Source organism: Quercus lobata, chromosome 2 (assembly GCF_001633185.2).
Source record: "Quercus lobata isolate SW786 chromosome 2, ValleyOak3.0 Primary Assembly, whole genome shotgun sequence".
Taxonomy (NCBI): Eukaryota; Viridiplantae; Streptophyta; class Magnoliopsida; order Fagales; family Fagaceae; genus Quercus; species Quercus lobata.
The window spans coordinates 53,091,795-53,111,207 of NC_044905.1; the positions used below are offsets into that span (position 1 = coordinate 53,091,795).

Below are 19,413 nucleotides of genomic sequence, written 5' to 3' on the forward strand. Positions count from 1 at the left end.
TTTTGACAAGGACGAATGATCGATGGCTGGGGTGTCAAGGGGAACGGCTGAGAAACTACCCTGTCTTAGATACTCCAAAACTTCAATGGGAAGATCAACGTCTAGGTGAGGGCTATCCTCAAATAGCCCCCTGAAGGGGATGTGAGTGGAATGGGGCCCACAGGGAAGCAGGGTGTAAAATTGGATCAAGGAAAATGAGTCCTCTCCGCATTAAATGCACCTGCCAACGTCCAGATCCAGTTAATGAGAAAAGACGTTTGGACGGTGTAACTTCGATCTTCGCAACTAGTAGAAAGCAAGAAGGGATGGTTGATGGGATGGATACAGCAGTAAGCACCTGCCTGACCAACAAGTGGAGGGCTAGGATTAACTAAGAAGGACTATATAATGAAAAGGTAGGTGCGCTGAAAAAGGGGCTGGGAAAAATGGCCAAAAACCAGAGCCTCCCAACCCACCTCCAGGAGAAAGACTCCAGGGGTGAAAACAACTTAATCATATATGAACACCACGAAAAACCCATCGCTTGGTGACCAAGGCCTAGCCTTTCAAACCCACGCGGCCTAGCCTTTCAAACCCACGCTTTACAAATGATATTGTTTGGGCCATTTTATGTGCGAACCCAACACTGTTACGGTTCGTTACGAATCGTGTCCTTACAGTAAATGTTAAAAAAAATGAGTACAATTTGTTGAGCACAATAAAAAATTACATTTTTTATTTTTTAAAACAAAAAGAGAGAGAGAAAATATAAATAATTTAATGATAAGGAGGATGTGGTTGAATTTCAATATTGAGAAAAATAAAAGAGAAGAAAAAAAATAAGAAAAATTAAAAGATATAGCAACAAACACTAAATTATCCAAATTATGGTATGTAATGGAATACTATTTTATTTTTATCGACTATCTTTAATTTTTTATAATGTAATCGGATAAAATTTAACAACCAAATAGCAAAATAATAATAATAATAATAATAACTTAAAACACGAAACTAAATTGTATGAACCTAAATTAGAGTTCTTAAAAACACAAAAATTTATCAATCTAAAGCGGAGATGCAATAAAAAATAAAAATTCACCAAAACATTGAGAGAGAGAACCTTTTTGTGAGAGAAAACTATGTAAAGAATGGAAAAGAGTGACAAATTTATAGTAAGAGAGAATGGATAAGAAGAGACAAATAAAGGAAGATGAAGGGAAAGATGAATAGCAATATTAAAGTAGAGGGTAGTGGAGAGATGAAAAGGTAAGGAAAGAAGAAAGGTTGAAGAAAGTGTAAATATTTAAAAAATAAGTGAATGTAAAAAAAATTATAGGAAAATTAGAAATAAAAAAGAAATATATATATAGATGTTAAAACCGACAAAAATGAATATGTAAAGCCAATAATCTATTTATATATATTTATTTATTTATTTGTAAAAAAAATAGGAATAAATAATAATTATGTGGCTAATGACGTGGTGATGAGGTGGCGTAACAGGAGCTCAGCAGCAATAAATGCCATGCTTCAGCTTTTAGTAATAATATATAGATTAAGTATGATTCTCTCTTGTTGAACCATGTATTTGCTTATATCAAACATAAGCTGTTGCAAAATCTAGGATAGCATCTCATGATTCATTCTAGAGCTGGCTGAATGCTAGAGCAAGAAATGCGGTCGCCTAAGGCCCCAAGTAAAAAAATAGCTCCCAAATTTTAACCAATAGGGTTATTTATAATTAATAAATAAAATAATATTTTTTTACCAGATGAAAAAAAAATAAAAAAGAGAGAAAAATGCAACGTCCACAATATTTTTCACAACACTTTTACAACTAATGTTAAGTAGTAGATTGTTATTGATGGCAAAAAAAAAATTATAGTGATATTTTCAAATAGAAAACAAAAAACAACTTAAAACCTAGGATTTGCTGTAAAAATATTATGAATGTTACACTTCTAAAAAAAAAAAAAATAATAATAATAATAATAAGAGTTGAGTTAGTAAACTTTTACTAGTTCTCATCTAAGTCTACCACTAATACCGTTTTTTTACTTACCACTATCAATCTGCCACATCAACAAATATGAAAAATTTTGTCAAACTTTTTTTGTCTATAAAATTTCTAAAAAAAGAAAAAATTCTACGTAATTTATATTAATCAGTAGTAATTTTGCATCTAATACAAAATAATCAATTTTCGCCTTAGGCTCCCAAATGCATCAAGCCGCCCTTGATTCATTCCTTACTCCATATCCCTAACCTCCATGAACTCTTTCAAAGTTTCTACTTCTTTTCCAATATAAACATTCAGGTCTCCTCCGATAAATACATTTTTCATCATTTGGTAACCCTTGAATCAATTCATCCATGTACTCCCAAAATTTTTGTTTAATGGATTCTTCCAATCATATATGAGAGCGTAAAACATTACTAGTTGTAACCAAAAAAAAAAAAGAGATATTGATTCGTGATGATGAAGATCTCGTGTGCATTTTCTAACGCAGAATTCCAAATCTTATAGGGTAATAACATTTTCTGAAAATAGATATAGGGTTTGTTTAAGCATTTTCTTTGGGTGTCACCATAAATAGATAGATGGTTTGAGTTGAAACCCTTTTATTATTATTATTATTATTATTATTATTATTATTATTTTTATACAAGATAGAAATTCTACTCTAACCTAATCTAAGTGTATATGCATATGAAAGGTCCCTCCTAGAAGCTCAAACCCCGGCCTTAGCCTCTTATACCACACAAACGCTTATACTTGTAAAGTGACTATTGTATCAAGGGTGTGCGGTGGTAGTTTTTGAAAGTGTAAGGTTTTTTTTTTGAGAAAGAAAGTGTAAGGCTTAATTTGAAATTTACATACGCTCCTATTTTGATGTTCTACCTGCTATGTGTCTACTGCACCGAATTTTGTTATGCTGGTAAATTTCTCTTTCTTACTTTTTGATTGAGACCCAAAATTCGAAGGAAGGAAATAAAACAAATTGCTTATTTTCTAAGTAGTAATATGATCACCTTTACTTGTATATTTCCTAAAAGAATCGAGAAAGTAAAAAGGATGTTGTAAAAACAGGATTGATTTTAGTGACAACATAATAACAGATATGCTTTGTATGAAAGGCTACTAAAATAGCAAATTCACACTTGATTTTGGGAAATATCAAGCAATACACTAAGAAAACTTCTTTTTTTTCTTTTTTTGGTATGAATTAGAAAGCTTTTGTTTACCCATAATTGTAAGACAAAAATGAAGCTGCTATCTAATTGCATGAATGAATTTCCTGAACCAACTGCATAATTAGTAACTGTAAACATTTTGATTTACATATATTTGTACCACTATGCAGATGCTAGCTAACTGTATGGTTGAAGTTTCTTCACAATTGTACACTTATGCTGCTTTTGTTAACCCTCCTGCTCTATCTGTACACTTGGGAGAATCAACTGTTCTCTGCCGCCTTCAATGCTTTGCTAACTGACAAAATTTAAGTGGCATCCCTGCACCAAGTATCAGTTTGCAATGCTTGAGCTTCTGCATGTTTCTTCAAATCCCTGGAAATTGAAGTAAACAGATTTAAATAATGAGAATGTTCTAAAATCATTAGAGTTATGGCATATGAATCAAGTGAATGACTTAAAAATGAACGTAATAACACACATGCAATGTGGTATGCGACAATCTGGTTCTGTACAATTTCTTGAGTGCAATATCAGTAATGCCCGTCCCTTCGTGCACTGTTGACAGTCCCCACGAACCCAAGAAGTGCACTTCTTTGCATGCTGGAACACCCTTCTGATTTTAAGACAGTTTTGGTCGGAGCAGGGACATGCTTTACATTGAAATGCATGTGCTAAAACAGCCAGCAATTTTCTTTTCTGCAACACCAATTTACAAGATTACTCACTAAGTTTTAATGACAAAAGGAAAAGTACTGAGCATCACTGCATCAGTTGCCTACCATTACAAGTTAGAATACATGTAATCCTTCGTAAACCAATTGCAAACCCTAAATATCTTCTTATAAGAACAAACTATGGAAACATTGACAAGATCAAAATCTGTTCAAGAGGAATCTGAACTTCGTGATTAAGTCATCACTTTAAAACTGATAATAAATGATAGAGACTTCTTACACAGATCTCTTTTTTTGTTGAAGAATGGACATGCGATGCCTTTTGGCTTGCCTCTTTAATCGCTTTTCTTATTGAAGAATGAACATGTGATGTCTTTTGCTTTGCTTCTTTAGCCTCTACCCCATGAAAAGTTGTGGGAAGCCGTTGAATCAACTCATGATTATGACAAGAACGTCCTTTCTCTTGATCACATGCAGCACTGATGACTAACTCTGGGCAGATCCCACATCCTCTGTTCTTGTCAACTGCAGAATCCTTAAGGCAGTTGCTGCAGTTGGCTTCAGTGGTTTCCAGTGTTGGATTGTGGAGATGATGCAGAATCATCATTGATGAATGCTTAGCCCGCCGAAGTGTGTCAAATTGATAATGGTTGCCTTGACAAAAGCTCAAGAAAGTATGCCTATTTTCAAATAATCCAGTATCTAAAGTAAGATCTTCATCCTTGGTAACTGAAGGCACATCATCAACCATAACCTGAAAGGGGCAAGAAAGCCATATTAATAGACTGGATGGAGGTGAATATATACCAAATATTGGCACCTTGTAATCACAAAACTATCGATTAAAATCTAAAGGCTTGAAATTCACCTGAGAGAGTAAATGCTTATCCTTGCTCATAGAAGTATGTGTGTCCATCCCGTAGAGGTTTTTCTTCTCATCATGGCATCTGCAGCATATGATTGGAACAAAAAGTAATTCATTTCAGTTATATATCCTTCAATGAGTCAGCAACACAAGCATATTCATAACTGGTTGATTATCTTGCTTATTATTGAGAATAAAAAGTTCATCAAATCTTCAAATTAGTAAGTCAATAAACGAAGGCAGAAAGATATGCAGTTTCACCTACAACTACAGAGCAATAACTAAATATATGATTAATTAATATGACTATGTAACTATGACTACTGGAATTTAGTTCTAAATGGGAAAGTTCTAATTTCACTAAATTTTTTTATTAAGTAATAAAGATTTTGTATAATTTTGTTAAGTTATTGTTATTATGTCATCCATCAATTCCATTTTCTGGCAGAGATTGAGCTTTTTCCAGCAATGAGTTATAAGGCTGAAGTTCCTTTGCATTACATTGATTTCATTGTCAACAAGACGGTTGCTGTGTGTGGGCCACGTTACAGTTAGATTAGATATGTATGGCCTAGGAACATCACTCCCATATACTAACGAACTTCTCTTGCACAAAAACTCCTTTGGTGTGTGGTTACCAATTAAATAGTTGTCTAGACAAATGTGTATAACATTACTTATGAAATGGCTATATCAAATGCTTCGCAGTGAGAAATTATTACCCACTTTTCATTACAGAAAATAACCACCATATTACATAGTTGAGATCTTATCTACATAGACCACATTTGATGAATATTCAGCTTGCACCACACTTCTACATTTCTTGTATCGTCTAATTATTTCTTGAGAGGATGGAAGAGCCATTGAAATAAAATAGCATAGTATGGCTACACAACAAATGTCATAACTTATATGAATATAGAAGAAAATAAATGCTTATAGTGCACTGAAGCCGCTATAAATGATAATCCTTGACAAGCAGAGGCAAAAATTCTAAAGAAAGTGTGGTTTTAAATAAAGTTGTTACCTTTCACACAGCTGAAAATTTTTGCACTGGTTGCAAACCCATCGGTGACCAGATAATATCACTTCACAGCAGTGTGTGCAAATAAACTGAAAGTGGACAATTATGAAGTTCTCCTTATTGGGTAAGATAGTTTTCCCAACCTGTAAAGCGAGAAAGAAAAAGAATTAGTAACTAATGCAATCATATAGAAAGAAAACAATTCATTCATCCTTTGAGCTTATTGTCCTAATGCTAGTTGAAAATGTGCAAGTTTACTGAATTTCTGGAAGTTCTAACATTGAATTAAATGTTAACCTTCTACAATCTCCAATGTTCTCACAAAAATAAGCAGAATGTTAAAATTCATGGAAGAGCAGCAAACCCCTAAGATGCCCCTTGACGATTTTTTTTTATTATTATTAGAAAAAAAAAAAAAAAAACTAATGATTATATGAAAAGCATAAAATAAATCCTGAGCAGTATCCTTCTGACCCTAAATGGATTAAGATGATATCAGAACCTATAGAGGGAACCTACTCCATTCCTTTTCTTAGGTCCCAAGACATCAAATATCAGGCATGGTTCATGTAACCTGATTTAGGTTTCCCCTCACCTATCAAAAGTATCAAGCTGTTATTTGGTTAATGCACAAGAAAGGTGAAAAGTTTTTAAGTTCTAATCTTGTCAAATCCTTCAAAAGAAAAGACTTTTTTAGCGACTCCTACTTGCACCAAAAGTTTCCTGATAAGAAGACTCTTTTTACAAAAACTACAAAATGAAAAACAACTTCAGAAATGGCTTCTTAATGTAAGCAGATCAACTTTTAGAAAATGATATTAAAGGAAAGCACCAAAAAAATATCTTCATAGTTAAATCTAGTTAAGCATCCCTAGTTGTGGTCATGACTGTTTTTGCCAACCTAGTGGTGTTTTGTAATGGCACTGATAAGTTGCGCTGGCATGCCATGGCACCTGGAACTGTGTAAGGTCCTAGGAAAGTATAAGTATCAAATAATCAAGTTACCAAGACAAGGTTGTGTGTAACTCAATCATAGATATGAGCATTTTTTTAACCCTCAATTATTGGTTTCAATATCATTTATCGGAAACTTCTACAATAAAAATTATGGTGTGTTAAACACTACCATTAAAATTTGTGTCAATGTATGCCTGACACTTGTTTCAAAAATAATATTAAAAAAAATTGATTCCTTTACTTAGAATAGTGCAGAATTATGTGTTAATGAGATAGTTAATTTTTCACAAAACCTAATATATCTAGTTCTTATGGATGCAAACTGATAATCATATAACCATCACCCTGTGTCTAGAATATGTGTTGTATCTCAGTGTCTGCCACCTCATCTCCAAAATAAATACTTATACTCTACCTATTTCCAATTCCATGGTAATGTTTCCTATTTATAAAGTAAATGCCATGCAGACCTAGGTTAGTTGATCAGTGGAATTCTTTAATGGCTCTCAAAAGTCAAAACATTAACTTAGGCTTAGCTTGCATTGACTATACAAACTAATTTAATCAAGTTGAGTAAGAGATTTACTTCTTGCATGATTAGAATATCTTTTGTAGTGCTCCCAGAAGGATTTGCATGTCCCATGGCTTTTAAAGCTCTATTTGTCATTACTTTCTTCAATTTCCTCTGAGACTCTCCAGGGTTATTTTCTTCAAGACGCCTGATCACATCCTCAACAGCACCAGACCAATAGTCACCATCAAAGTAAGGTAAACGAACTGCTGTAACCTTGTACTTGCATTCTCCAGTAGGAACAAAGAAGTTATCATATAAATTAGTAGAATTGATCACAATATTTTCTTTGGCTGCTTTCCTCAGCATCAACTGATACCTGCAAATTTGGGGAGGAAAACACTTGTTCAAGACACAGAGAGAGAGCGAGAGAGAGAGAGAGAGGGGGACGGAGATACCAGTGCCGCAGCTTATCAGACTTTGGCGTTTTCTGAATCTCTGGATGGCAATATAATATATAATCTTCTCCCTCAGAAGGTGGGCAGGCCCAAATGTAGCAGGATGCAAAACCTCGATTCTTACAAAAATCAAGGTATCCTAACTGATGATGAGAAAAATAAAATGACACATTATATTTTAATTGTATCAGTCACAACCAGAGGAAGGAAACAAGTAGCGAAAGAAACAAAGTAACTTACCATTATTTCATGGTAAACAAAGGTACGAAGACATTCTCCAGTAATAGTTTTTATCTCAGGCTTGAAGTGCTTGACAGAATCAAGATATGCAAGATAAACACATCGTTGATTTGGAGGACTGCATTCTGAGCCAAACTCCTGGACGTACATACCAAAAAGGCATACATCTACTCCTTCAATCTTTTGAAACAAAAGAATCACCTAAAATGGAGAAAGAGTGTAGTCAGATTTTATTGGAATAATATTAACTGGTCATGACAATGAAAGATCTGCAATATGATTCGACATGATAAAAAGTAAATCAATTAACTTAAAAAAAATCCCCCAAGTGAAATCTCTTTCCCACCTTTGATTTGTATTGGAATTCAGCAGAGTACTCTTCATCATCAAAGATATCCAAAAACTGCTTCTTCACTTTCAAATGTTTGTCAACAGATGAAACCACTCTGACAACAAGATCTTCTGCTCCTAGCACCTAATTAGCATTATGAAGAATATATAGTAATTAATCTTCTTTTCTCTAATCTAATACTTGCTAACAGATAGTTGGAAACATAAATGTATGCACACAGATGGCAATATAAGCATAACCAAGCATGTATGATTGCTAAAAAAGATTTATCCTCATATGGAGTTTGTATATATACCTCGTCAAGATTTTTTCCTTCAAACTTTGCTCTCTCTTCTTTCTCTCGTGTCAGACTCCTAAAGAGTCTTTGCTCTATGTGATCACTAAGCACGGTACTAGGCAGATCCTTTGCCCCCAGAACACCATTCTTTGGCAAGGGTACACATTTCCCAGTTTCTATTTCTTTTATGAAGCATTTGGGGCATATGTACTCAGCTTTTTTTTCCAAATCTCTTTTTTCATTATAAAGAGCACATATCTGATGTTGCCATCGGTCACATTTATCACATTGAACCCACTGCAAGCAAATAGGATGTGAGTCTTTCATGATTTTCTTTTTTGGAAAAACAAAACAAATTATGACGTAGCTTACCGGTTCTTCAGCTTCCTCATCATTCTTTTTTTTAACAAGTGCTGCCTTGGAAACAGAAATACCCTGGAATATGATATTCCCACCTCGAGAGTGCTTAAAGCATGAGTTACAAAAGCAATTTCGTGTACCATTTTCATCTGTTGTGGAGTAGTAAATTACACCGCGCTTGATACGAGCACCACAACGTGAACAATATATTGGTACAGGGGCAAAAAATTGATTTCCTGATGCACACAACTGACATACATTTTCACTATTTCCCCTTTCTTCCTTTGGTATTGTCTGTTTAGAAAAGGATACATATGCATATTAATGCTCGTATGAACTGAATCTATTAAATGAAAAACAAGTAGTTAAATCATTAACAAAAAGTCAGACTATTAATCTGGTCCTCCAACTACTAAGTAAAGTTCAATTTGGTTCCTAAACTATTAATTGTTTCAATTAGTCTTTCAACTTTCAAAATCAAGTCCTTGTCATCCTTGGTTATTCTTGCTGTTGAAATTGACTTGATTTTGATTTTTTTTTTTTTTTTTACACTTTCCATAACAACCTTTTATAGTGTGCTTCATTTACCTCATCAAGTAATTTTGTTAAAATTAAAATGGAGATAAGATCCAAAGATGAAATTGACTTGATTTTGAAAGTTGAGGGGCCAGATTGATACAATTAATGCTTGAGGGACAAAAATGATACAATTAATGCATGAGGGACTAAAGTGAGAGAGTTAATATTTGAAAGACCAAATTGAACTGTGCCCAATAGTTGAAGGACCAAATTAGTAATTTAACCTTTTAAAAAAAGTAGAACAGAATGGCCCTCAAAATCAAGCTGTTTACTAGATCAGAACCACCACATCAGACATCAATATAAGAATTATAGGCATGAGCCATGTTGTTCAAGTAAGAGGAGCTAAAAGGACAAAAGGGACGCTAGAAAAGAAATGTTGTCTAAGATTATGGATGTCACAAAAAAAATAACAGAAATATATATTACCATGCAGGAAAGGGCAGAAAGGAGACACCCAACAGCATAACCAAAGCAGTGGTATAATGTACTCACCTTGCCAACCCACTTCCTAAAACTCAATATATGTTCCTTTAATTGCTCTACTGTGAAAAAATCAGTTAAGGAGACACCCCATATCTTTGTATTCCCTGACTGAACTTCTTCCGCAAAATTAGTTTCTGGTGCAGTAGATTTATTTTCTATTTCTGGATCTGTCTGATACATCTCACTCCTGACCTTTACCTCCTTCTCTTTATGATCAAAGCTGAGCTCTTTAGGAAGAACAGGCACACTCCTGGACCCCAATTTACTGGAATTTGCATTGACATCGTCTTCCATATCCACCATGGGAACCTCAGAATTAATAGACGGAGAAGAATCAGACTTTTGCTTCAAGTTTACAAGTCCTTCAGGAGTGCATGGTTGAACCAACGATGAAGCCGATTGATGAGAAGTTTCATTTTCATTTGGAGAGCTACATAAAGGATTTTCCATCTTCTGACATTTTAAAGGAGGCAGCACATCAAAATAGGTGCCAGAATTGGGCCCATCAGGACCTCTACGATAAAAATCCATTAAAAGGCTATTTGCAGTTCTTTTTGACTGAAAACCAATTCGCGTGGACATTCCTGAAGCCAAGTGTTGAACCCCATCTAACTCTTCTGAAAGAAACTGAGTTTGCTCACATTCATTTTGATGGGATTGGTGTTGGCTCTTTTCAGACTTCTTCTGGGAGTGAATAGGAAGAACAGGCACAGTGCTGGACCCCAATTTACTGGAATTTGCATTGACATTGTCTTCCATATCCGCCATGGGAACTTCAGAATTAATAGACGGAGAAGAATCAAACTTTCGGGTCAAGTCTAGAAGTCCTTCAGGAGTGCATGGTTGAACCAACAATGGAGCCAATTGATGAGAAGTGTCATATTCATTTGGAGAGGTACATAAAGTATTTCCCATCTTCTGACGTTTTAAAGGAGGCAGCACATCAAAATAGTTGCCAGAATTGGGCCCATCAGGGCCTCTAAAATAAAAATCTATTAGAAGGCTATTTGCAGTTCTTTTTGACTGCAAACCAGTTCGTGTGGAAATTCCTGAAGCCGAGTTTTGAACCCCATCTAACTTTTCTGAACAAAACTGAGGTTCCTCACATTCATTTTGATGGCAAAGTTCATATTGATCAACCAAGTAGCGTTCTGACCGTGCCGTAGATGACTTATCAAACTGCACATATGACTGATGGGATTGGTGTTGGCTATTTTCAGACTTCAGGGAGTAAGATTGCACTATATCCTCCAGAGTTGAGATCTTTCCATGGGAGATCATGCTAGGCAAAGCAGGTACAGGAACTTGGTATGTACCATGTTGAGGAATCAGAAAATCTGAAGGATGTTCTCTAAATGCAGATGGAAGCACCATTGATTGAGTTAAAAGGTTATTTTCCACACAGCCTTGAAAATTTATCGGATCCAGTTGGGACAGCATTACTATGAGTAAGAAACAAAAAGCACCAAAACAGGGAAAAATAAATGAATATATAAGATGATATCCAGAAATAAAATTGGGTATGTTTCTCTATAGTATAATATAAACAGGAAATAATAATATACCAAAAAAATCAAATTTCACAAATGGCATTGATAGTCCATTGCACGGATAAAATCACAAATTTCATGATAATAAGTCTGAGAAAACATTTACCCAATCACATGGGCTCAGTGAACAATAGTATTTGGAACACGCAAAAACTTACAAAACATACCATGATCAAGTCGTTGCTGTTGAAAATGGCATTTGACAGATGCCTCAGAATCATAATTTTGACTGCCCTGAAGAGAGCCTGGTCCTCCATTAAAAAATCCAGCATCAGAAAGTTCATCCTCGTTGGAAAACATAGTGATGTTTGAAGTCTCCTTAGGAGAAAGAATCATTGGTGGATGCAACTCCTCCATATCACAAGACATAAGCATATTGGCATATTCCCATTCATTTCCTATAGAAAAATATGATTAGACCAAGAGCTAGAAACTGTACAGAATTGTTTAACAAAGGTAGCATTGGACGGGCTAAGTGGCTCACCTTTCATGAAGTGCAATTGATCAGTGTTTTTTGTAATGACCATGTTATGCTCGGTAAAGTCAGTGCTAGCAACATCAAAAAAATCACAAGGAGGCTTAGGTGCATCTGAGTTGCAGTAGCCATGTTGCAAGCTCAAAGCTGGTGTAATCTCAGATAAGGGAATTGGCAAGGAAGGAAGATCCTTGGCTACTTGTTGATAGGAGTTTGCATCATAAATGTTGTATTGGGGTAAAGGATCCTGCCACCAACTTGCAGAGCCTTCTTGTTTACAACCTAAGCCATTCTCTCCCAGCTGGGATAGACTCTGGAAATTCGGGATTGAAAGGTTTGGTATCTGACCAAGGGTCTGGCCAAAAATGTATTGCTTAGCATTCATCATCTTGTTGTTTCAATCAATCTGCAAAGCATTGAAAAAAGTAGATGAATTACATGCATAAATACAAACATACACACACACGTGTGTATATATATTGAGAGAGAGAGAGAGATTATATTAGAAGCATAATTTGATAGAGTCCAATCATAATAATGATAATTTTAAAATAACTCATAAAACACCTTAAATCAGAAATGATTTAAATATAAATAAATTATCCAAAACAAAAAGCAAATGTGTCTGTGTGAAGCACATAGGAAGATGTCAAACTGAAGGATTTTATGTGAAGCCTCAGAACTCTATTTCCTGGGAAAGGAACATTGAAGAATACTTGGTCCTTCCACAAGAAAATTCCAATAGTTGGTGCAGATGAAACCAGATTTTTGGATTTATAAAAAGGATATGTGCTAATAAACTACTGGCAAATTATGATGCTAGCAGAATACTTTATAAACACATTCTTCTTTAAAAAGCAGAGAAGCATCCTTCACCTTGGTAATATTTTCTAGGAACACAATATAATTTTGGTTTTAGCAACTAGTGGATGGGAATAGAATAGGTGGTTATTAGGTCATATGAATAGGTCTAATCCAACATGTAACAAAGCTCCGTAATATGAAAAATTGGTTGGAAATGTCTACAAGGCTTTGCCTGCAGCCACCATAATCAGACCTGACAAGAGGCATACAGCTGAAAACCATAGGAGGCTTCAACTGTAGCCAACAAAATCAGACCCAACAAAAGTTGCACAACCAAACATCACCCACAATATAAGTGTCAGTCCAATGGTTGTCTACACTTGCAAAGTAGTGTACTCTGCCCAAAAACTAGCAACATCAAACATTGTTTCTCATTTCTTCATGCCAAACACCAGGTTAAAATCTGTATGATTCCACAAATTTAAAAAACTTATAATATTATTGAACCTAAATCTATACTCAAAAAAATTGTTACATGCAACAGAATTTAAAAATAAAAAAATAAAAATACACCAAAAGGACAAAACCAAGAAATATTTCATTTTTCAGCAAAGGAAACCCACTAAAAGTAACGGTTTACAATCCCAGCACACACAATTCCATCTAATCCAAATCAGAATTTACCCAATTGCATTTAAGGTTTCCTGTTTTCTTATATCTTGGTTTTGTTTTTTTGTTTTTTGTCCTGCCCACTCATCCACCTCAACATCAATATTTCAAGGAGCTCCAGCTCAACTGGCACCACTCCCCCTTATAAAAGTAAGGAGGAAGGGTGAAGCTATGGGTCCACAGCCCTAACATGTGCACGCATAACTTGCCAATCATGGGAAAAAAAAGTGATTAAAATAAGTCTATTAAAAAAAAAAAAAAAATTCTTCTCTTGTTAAACTTTTATATGAAAAATTACAATTCTAGTTAAACCAAAAACCAGAGTCATAAAATAGTCACTTATTGACTAACTTAATGGAATTAATTCCTAGAAGCAGAAGCTAAATTCTCAATGATTGGAATTAGGGTTTCCACTGTCCCAACCCAAAACGTCAACGTTTCAAGCTCTAAAACCCTACGCAACCAGAGAATCAGTAAGAACCTTAACTAGTCTCAATTTTAATTTCGAAGAACATAATTATGGAATAAAAAAAATCCCCAAATTTTGAAGTTTCGGAAGTGAGATACAAATTAGGGTTTTTGATTTTGACAGTCCCAGCACCCCCGAAAAACGTCGACGTTTTGGGATTCAAAAAAAGTAAAGCCATCAGAGAACCATTAGTAATGGTGATTTATTATTGTGAAAGAGAATTAAGAAAATAATAAACCCTAACCCTAACCCTAAAAAGGAAAAGAAAGAGAAAAGGTTTAAAGAAAAGAACCTTAAAAGACTTTCTCTTTCTCTGTCGGTGGGCCCGCACGATAGTTCTTTTCTTTGGATTTTTTAATCCGACTCTCATTAATTTAGCACAAACTCGGAATTTTGGTACTACTCCTTTTATATATACAGTGAAGTAGTAGAGTTCACTTAAGTTAGTGGTACACTTCCGCCACAACACTTTCACAACAAAGTCAAGCAAATTCTTATCTTATAGGTTTTACAGTTTACAACAATTTTTTACGTTTCACAACAAAACCAAGTGTCCAAATGTTCTCATCAGTTGGACGAAAATTTAAAGTCTAAGCTGTAAATTGTTACTAATTTTTATTTGAGCTCATCACTTACAGCTTAATTGAATTAATTCCTAAGAGGAAAAGCTAAATTCTCAATAATGCCATTTAGGGTTTCACTATGCCAAACCCAAAACGTCAATGTTTTCAAAGTTCTAACCCTAAGGAACCAAAGAACTAAGCCAAAAAAATAAAAAATGATTTCAAATTTTCGAGTTTCAATAGTAGCATACACACCCAAAACGTTGACGTTTTGGGGTAGAGCCATCAGAGAATCATTAATGATGATGATTTATTGTGAAAGTGAATTAAGAAACAAATATCGTTCAAAGTCAACCTTGGCACTAACCCTAACCCCAGGGATGGCTTAACCATCTAAGGCTCGGCCTCCTAAAATATAATATATTATATCTATTTGTCTTATAGTATTGCACAAAAATAATACTATAATAAAAAAGTAAGGCGTTTAACTTAAATTTTTATATTATAAAAAAGACATCTTCTATTGGTGATGGAATGTCTTATTTATCTGTCTTACCATATAAATTTTTTAATTAAGGCCCAAAAATATAATAAATAAATAATATTTTTAAAATATTATTCTCTTTTCAAATGTTCAAGATCTTATTAATAAGTTTTATTATATTTGCAGTAGTTTAAGAGTGTAAAAAAATTAATCTCCCCAAAAATTTACTCTTCATTTCTCTCTTTAAACAAAATTAAAATTAGAATTAATAGTTTTTTAAACAAATTCATTACTGAAATCCATTGTTTAATCATTGAAGTCCAACATTGTTAAGAGAGATAGTGACCATCTATAATATGATATTTATTTTAATACATTACCTTTGATATTTTTAGAATTAAAAGTTTTAAAATAAATTTTATAAATATATGAAAATAGTCCAACTAATGTATTAAATTATATAAAAATGTTGGATTATTATTTTTAATTCATGTATTGCTTATAAAATATTAAGTAATAATACATTTTACATTTGTGTATAGCTCTAAAATGTATTCAGTGTGCCCTAGATTATGTTCAAAACTAAATTGAGGTATTCATTAGAATTTATAAATTTTTAAACTTTCTATTTTATATTTAAAATACTCTATGCATATGAAAAATCTTCATAGCAATGTGCCCTTTTTTGCATGAAATTCATTTAATATGCCAATATCATAGTTAATATTTCATTATTTTGGCATGATCATAGTGGCATTAGTACAAAGAAACAAATTCATTTGAGGCTAAAGTTGTGAAAAAAAATATATATATCAAATTGATGGCATTGCAAAGTAGTGTTCAACGAGTACCACTATTGGATATTGAAAGAAACTAATAATTCTTCATAAAAGGAAATTGTCACCCTTATCGAACCCTAATCCTAAATGAAAAAGAAAGAGAAAAGGATTTAAGAAATTTTTTGGATAAATTATATATTTGATCTCTATCCTTTACACTATATTTCAATTTAGTCTCTAACCACATGGCAAATGGCCAAAAAATAATTTTAATTTATTTCCATATCAACTGCCACCTAGACTAACATGTCAGCATAATCTTAATTTTATTTATTTATTTTAAAAAAATAATAATAGCAACGGATAAGTGAGTAACATTTAGGATCAAAATCCCTAACTCACGATTGCTTCTCCAACTTCTACAATTTGCCTCTCCAACTTCTACTGATATGTCTTCCAAGAAAACCTTTTTTATTTTTTGTTTTCCTTTTTGTTCACCTTTAAGGTTCCCTTTTAATTGTGCAGATTTTTGGATACAAGAAGATAGAGAGCCCCAATTTTCGCCATATGACTTTATCAGGCAAAGTTCCATTTGAAGGTGTTTGTTTGTATGTGTCTATTACTACAAGTTGGATCCAACCATTTAAGGTAGACATGGTCTCAAACACATTCACATTTCACAGTGGACTAACGAGGTGAAAGGGTAAAAAGAAAGAGTTTATACATTGCAGAAACCACAAGGCCAATCTCCACTGATGCTAGATAGAGTAGAAAATACAAGTAATATACAAGCAAAAAAAATCGCGTTGTAGAGCAGAAAAGTACGAAATACACAAACCTCACCGTTAGGATTTTGGATTTGAGGGAGCTAGTGTTTTAGATTTAATATGGGTCTGCCCAAACAAGCAAACTTTCGTATCAAACAAAAAAGATTTCATTTGTTATATATATATATATATATATATATATATATATATTATAAATGATGTGGCGGTATAGGTGTTTGTTGACGTGGCAATAAATTAATTTTTTATTTTAACCGTTTATCACGTCAGTAGTTTCCATCTAAAAGATAACAGCAGAGACTAAATTGACACATCACTAAAAAATTAGAAACCAAATTCACACAATTGAAAGGTTAGAGAGTAATTGAAATATGGTGTAAATGATAGGAATCAAATATGTAGTTTACCTAATTTTTTTATGTGACACTTAATTAACTCATACTCAAATTAAGGTCATAGATATATAATAAAGTAGGGTCAGTTAAGCTAGTTGATAAGGTTTTTTGTTTTTAGAAAAGCTAGTTGATAAGTTAGTGCTAATGTCACAAGCAAAACTGAAGTGACAAACTATTATTAGCAAACTACTATTAGCTCCTATTTAAATAAGTGCAGTGTTATAGTTACAATAGTTTCACAATAATTTTACAACAAAATTTAGATGGCAAGTTGTCATACTAACATTGACTATTGTTTCCATATTAAGACACCACGGATATTTCTTTTTTCTTTTCCTTTTTTTGAGGAAAACAGATATTTCTTTGAACAAACCTCTTAAAATAATATATATATATTTATATATATATATTTTTTTTTTTGAAATATAAAAGGCAATACTTTGACGTGAAATAAATTAATATTTTGATGTTTGATTGTAATATAAAAATCTATTAAAGCCAATTTGGAGCATTAAATTTCAAAGATGCTAACGATTCATGTGTATAGATTGTGTTGGAGTTGGAGTGGTACGGGTAATTCATGTTCATATATTGGGGACTATATGGGTCGATACTAATCTGACATATTTATTAAATAGGTCAAAATTCATCAATCCTAATATGACTTGTTTATTAAACGGGTCACTCATGTCAACCCGCTTATCATATTTTATCAAAGCTAAAAAAAAATTAGTGTTAATTTAATTTATCTAAATTATGAAAAACCAAACAAATAGATTTTTTTAATAAGAAATTCAAAACTAACATAGTAACATCACAAATAATAATTCAAAACTAAATCATATCTCAATATCACAAATAATAAATCACAATATATCAAACAAAATAAATCACAACAACTAATGTCAAATTCCAACAATTAATTTAAGGAAAACAGATAAATGCAAAGGTAAAAGTAAAGGACATCAGCGATGATGCGATGGTGGCCAAGAGTTCAAAGATGAAAGTAAATGATGACGATAACTACTAAGGTTTTGAGTGGTAGAGAGAAATGAAGGACAAGGGCGATGTCAACAGCTTGGCACCGTAGTTACAAAAGGGTGACAGTGTCTAAGAAAATAAGGTGAGGTAAGGGAGATTATGATCTAAGAGTGAGAGGCAATCATGGGGTTTAGGAGAATGCAACTAGGAAAGAAAATAAATTTATATACCTACAATTTTGAAGAGCATATTGGTAAAATGACATTTAGTTAAATGAGTCAGATGGGTCAAACGGGTTTCATGGGTTAGACACGAACACAACACATTTATTAAACGAGTCAGTTGTTTGAAACCGAATATGACACAAACTCATTAAACCTCAATTCATAACCTTCCAAATTCATGTCATGTTCACGAGTCATGTAAGATTTTGCTACCCCTATGTTGGAGATAGTTTCGCAACCAACTTTTATACGACTTTGACGATAGCAATAAGAATCTATCAAAAGGAAAAAGCAAATGTAAAAATGGCATGTGTAAAAAAAAAAAAAGATTTCCTAACTTCTTTCAATCAAAAAAAGAAAGAATATAAGAAAATAATTGCACATTTAAATAAGTTAAAATAACCAAATATTTGTGATATATATGTGTGTGTGTGTGTGTGGGGCGGGGGGGGGGTGAGTTATTATATATATATATATATTAAATTTCAAAAATGCTCACGATTCATTTATATAGATTGTGTTGGAGTAGGGGTGGCAATTCGTGTTCGCATATCACGTTCGTGTTGTCACTCATAAGTATTTGACTATATGAGTCGATATTAACTTGACATGTTTATTAAACAGGTCAGGATTTCTCAACTCTAACACAACTTGTTCATTAAACTGGTTACTCATATCAACCCATTATCGTATTTTATCAAAGAGAAAAAAAAAATACAATTTTTAATATTAATTTAATTGATCTAAATTATGAAAATCCAAATAAATAGATTTTAATATGAAATTTAAAACTAACATGGTAACTGCATCACAAATATCATTCAAAACAAAATCATATCTCAATATCATAAATAATCAAGCACAATATATCAAACAAAATAAATCACAACTAATATCAGATTCCAACAATTAATTTAAGAAAAATAGATAAAGGTAAAGGTAAAAGTAAAGGATGTTGGCGATGATGCAATAGTGACAAAGAGTTCAAAAATGAAAACAAAGGATGACGGCGACTAAGGTTTCATGTGATAGAGAGAAGCGAAGGACGAGGGTGACAATAGCTTGGCACCTTAGTGACAAAAGGGTTACAATGGATAAGAAAACAAGGTGAGGAGAAGTGAGGTGAGATCGAGGTCTAAGAGTGAGAGGCAGTTATGGGGCTTAGGATAATGCAATTGTGAAAGAAAATGAATATATCTAGGATTTTGAAGGGAATATTGGTAAAATGACATTTAGTTAAATAAGTCAGGCAAGTCAAACAAGTTCTTT

The 19,413-nt window shown here is 33.2% G+C and overlaps 1 protein-coding gene across 2 annotated transcripts; it reads right to left on the reverse strand.

The window, feature by feature from the left end:
- Window positions 1-3,164: 3,164 nt before the first annotated feature.
- Window positions 3,165-14,338, reverse strand: LOC115975837 (histone acetyltransferase HAC1-like). 2 transcript variants are annotated; one of them, XM_031096852.1, is made up of 15 exons: window positions 14,226-14,338; window positions 12,001-12,397; window positions 11,684-11,914; window positions 9,976-11,408; window positions 8,914-9,195; window positions 8,560-8,838; window positions 8,259-8,387; window positions 7,913-8,113; window positions 7,673-7,815; window positions 7,290-7,593; window positions 5,750-5,889; window positions 4,723-4,801; window positions 4,135-4,608; window positions 3,659-3,876; window positions 3,165-3,552 (listed from the first exon to the last, which is right to left on the reverse strand). In XM_031096852.1, exons 2-15 carry the CDS (start codon window positions 12,377-12,379, stop codon window positions 3,486-3,488), a joined length of 4,359 nt encoding a protein of 1,452 aa, XP_030952712.1. In that variant the 5' UTR covers window positions 12,380-12,397; window positions 14,226-14,338; the 3' UTR covers window positions 3,165-3,485. The 2 variants fall into 2 exon arrangements, with proteins under 2 accessions (XP_030952712.1, XP_030952711.1); XM_031096851.1 differs by having other exon boundaries at window positions 9,910-11,408.
- Window positions 14,339-19,413: the final 5,075 nt, after the last annotated feature.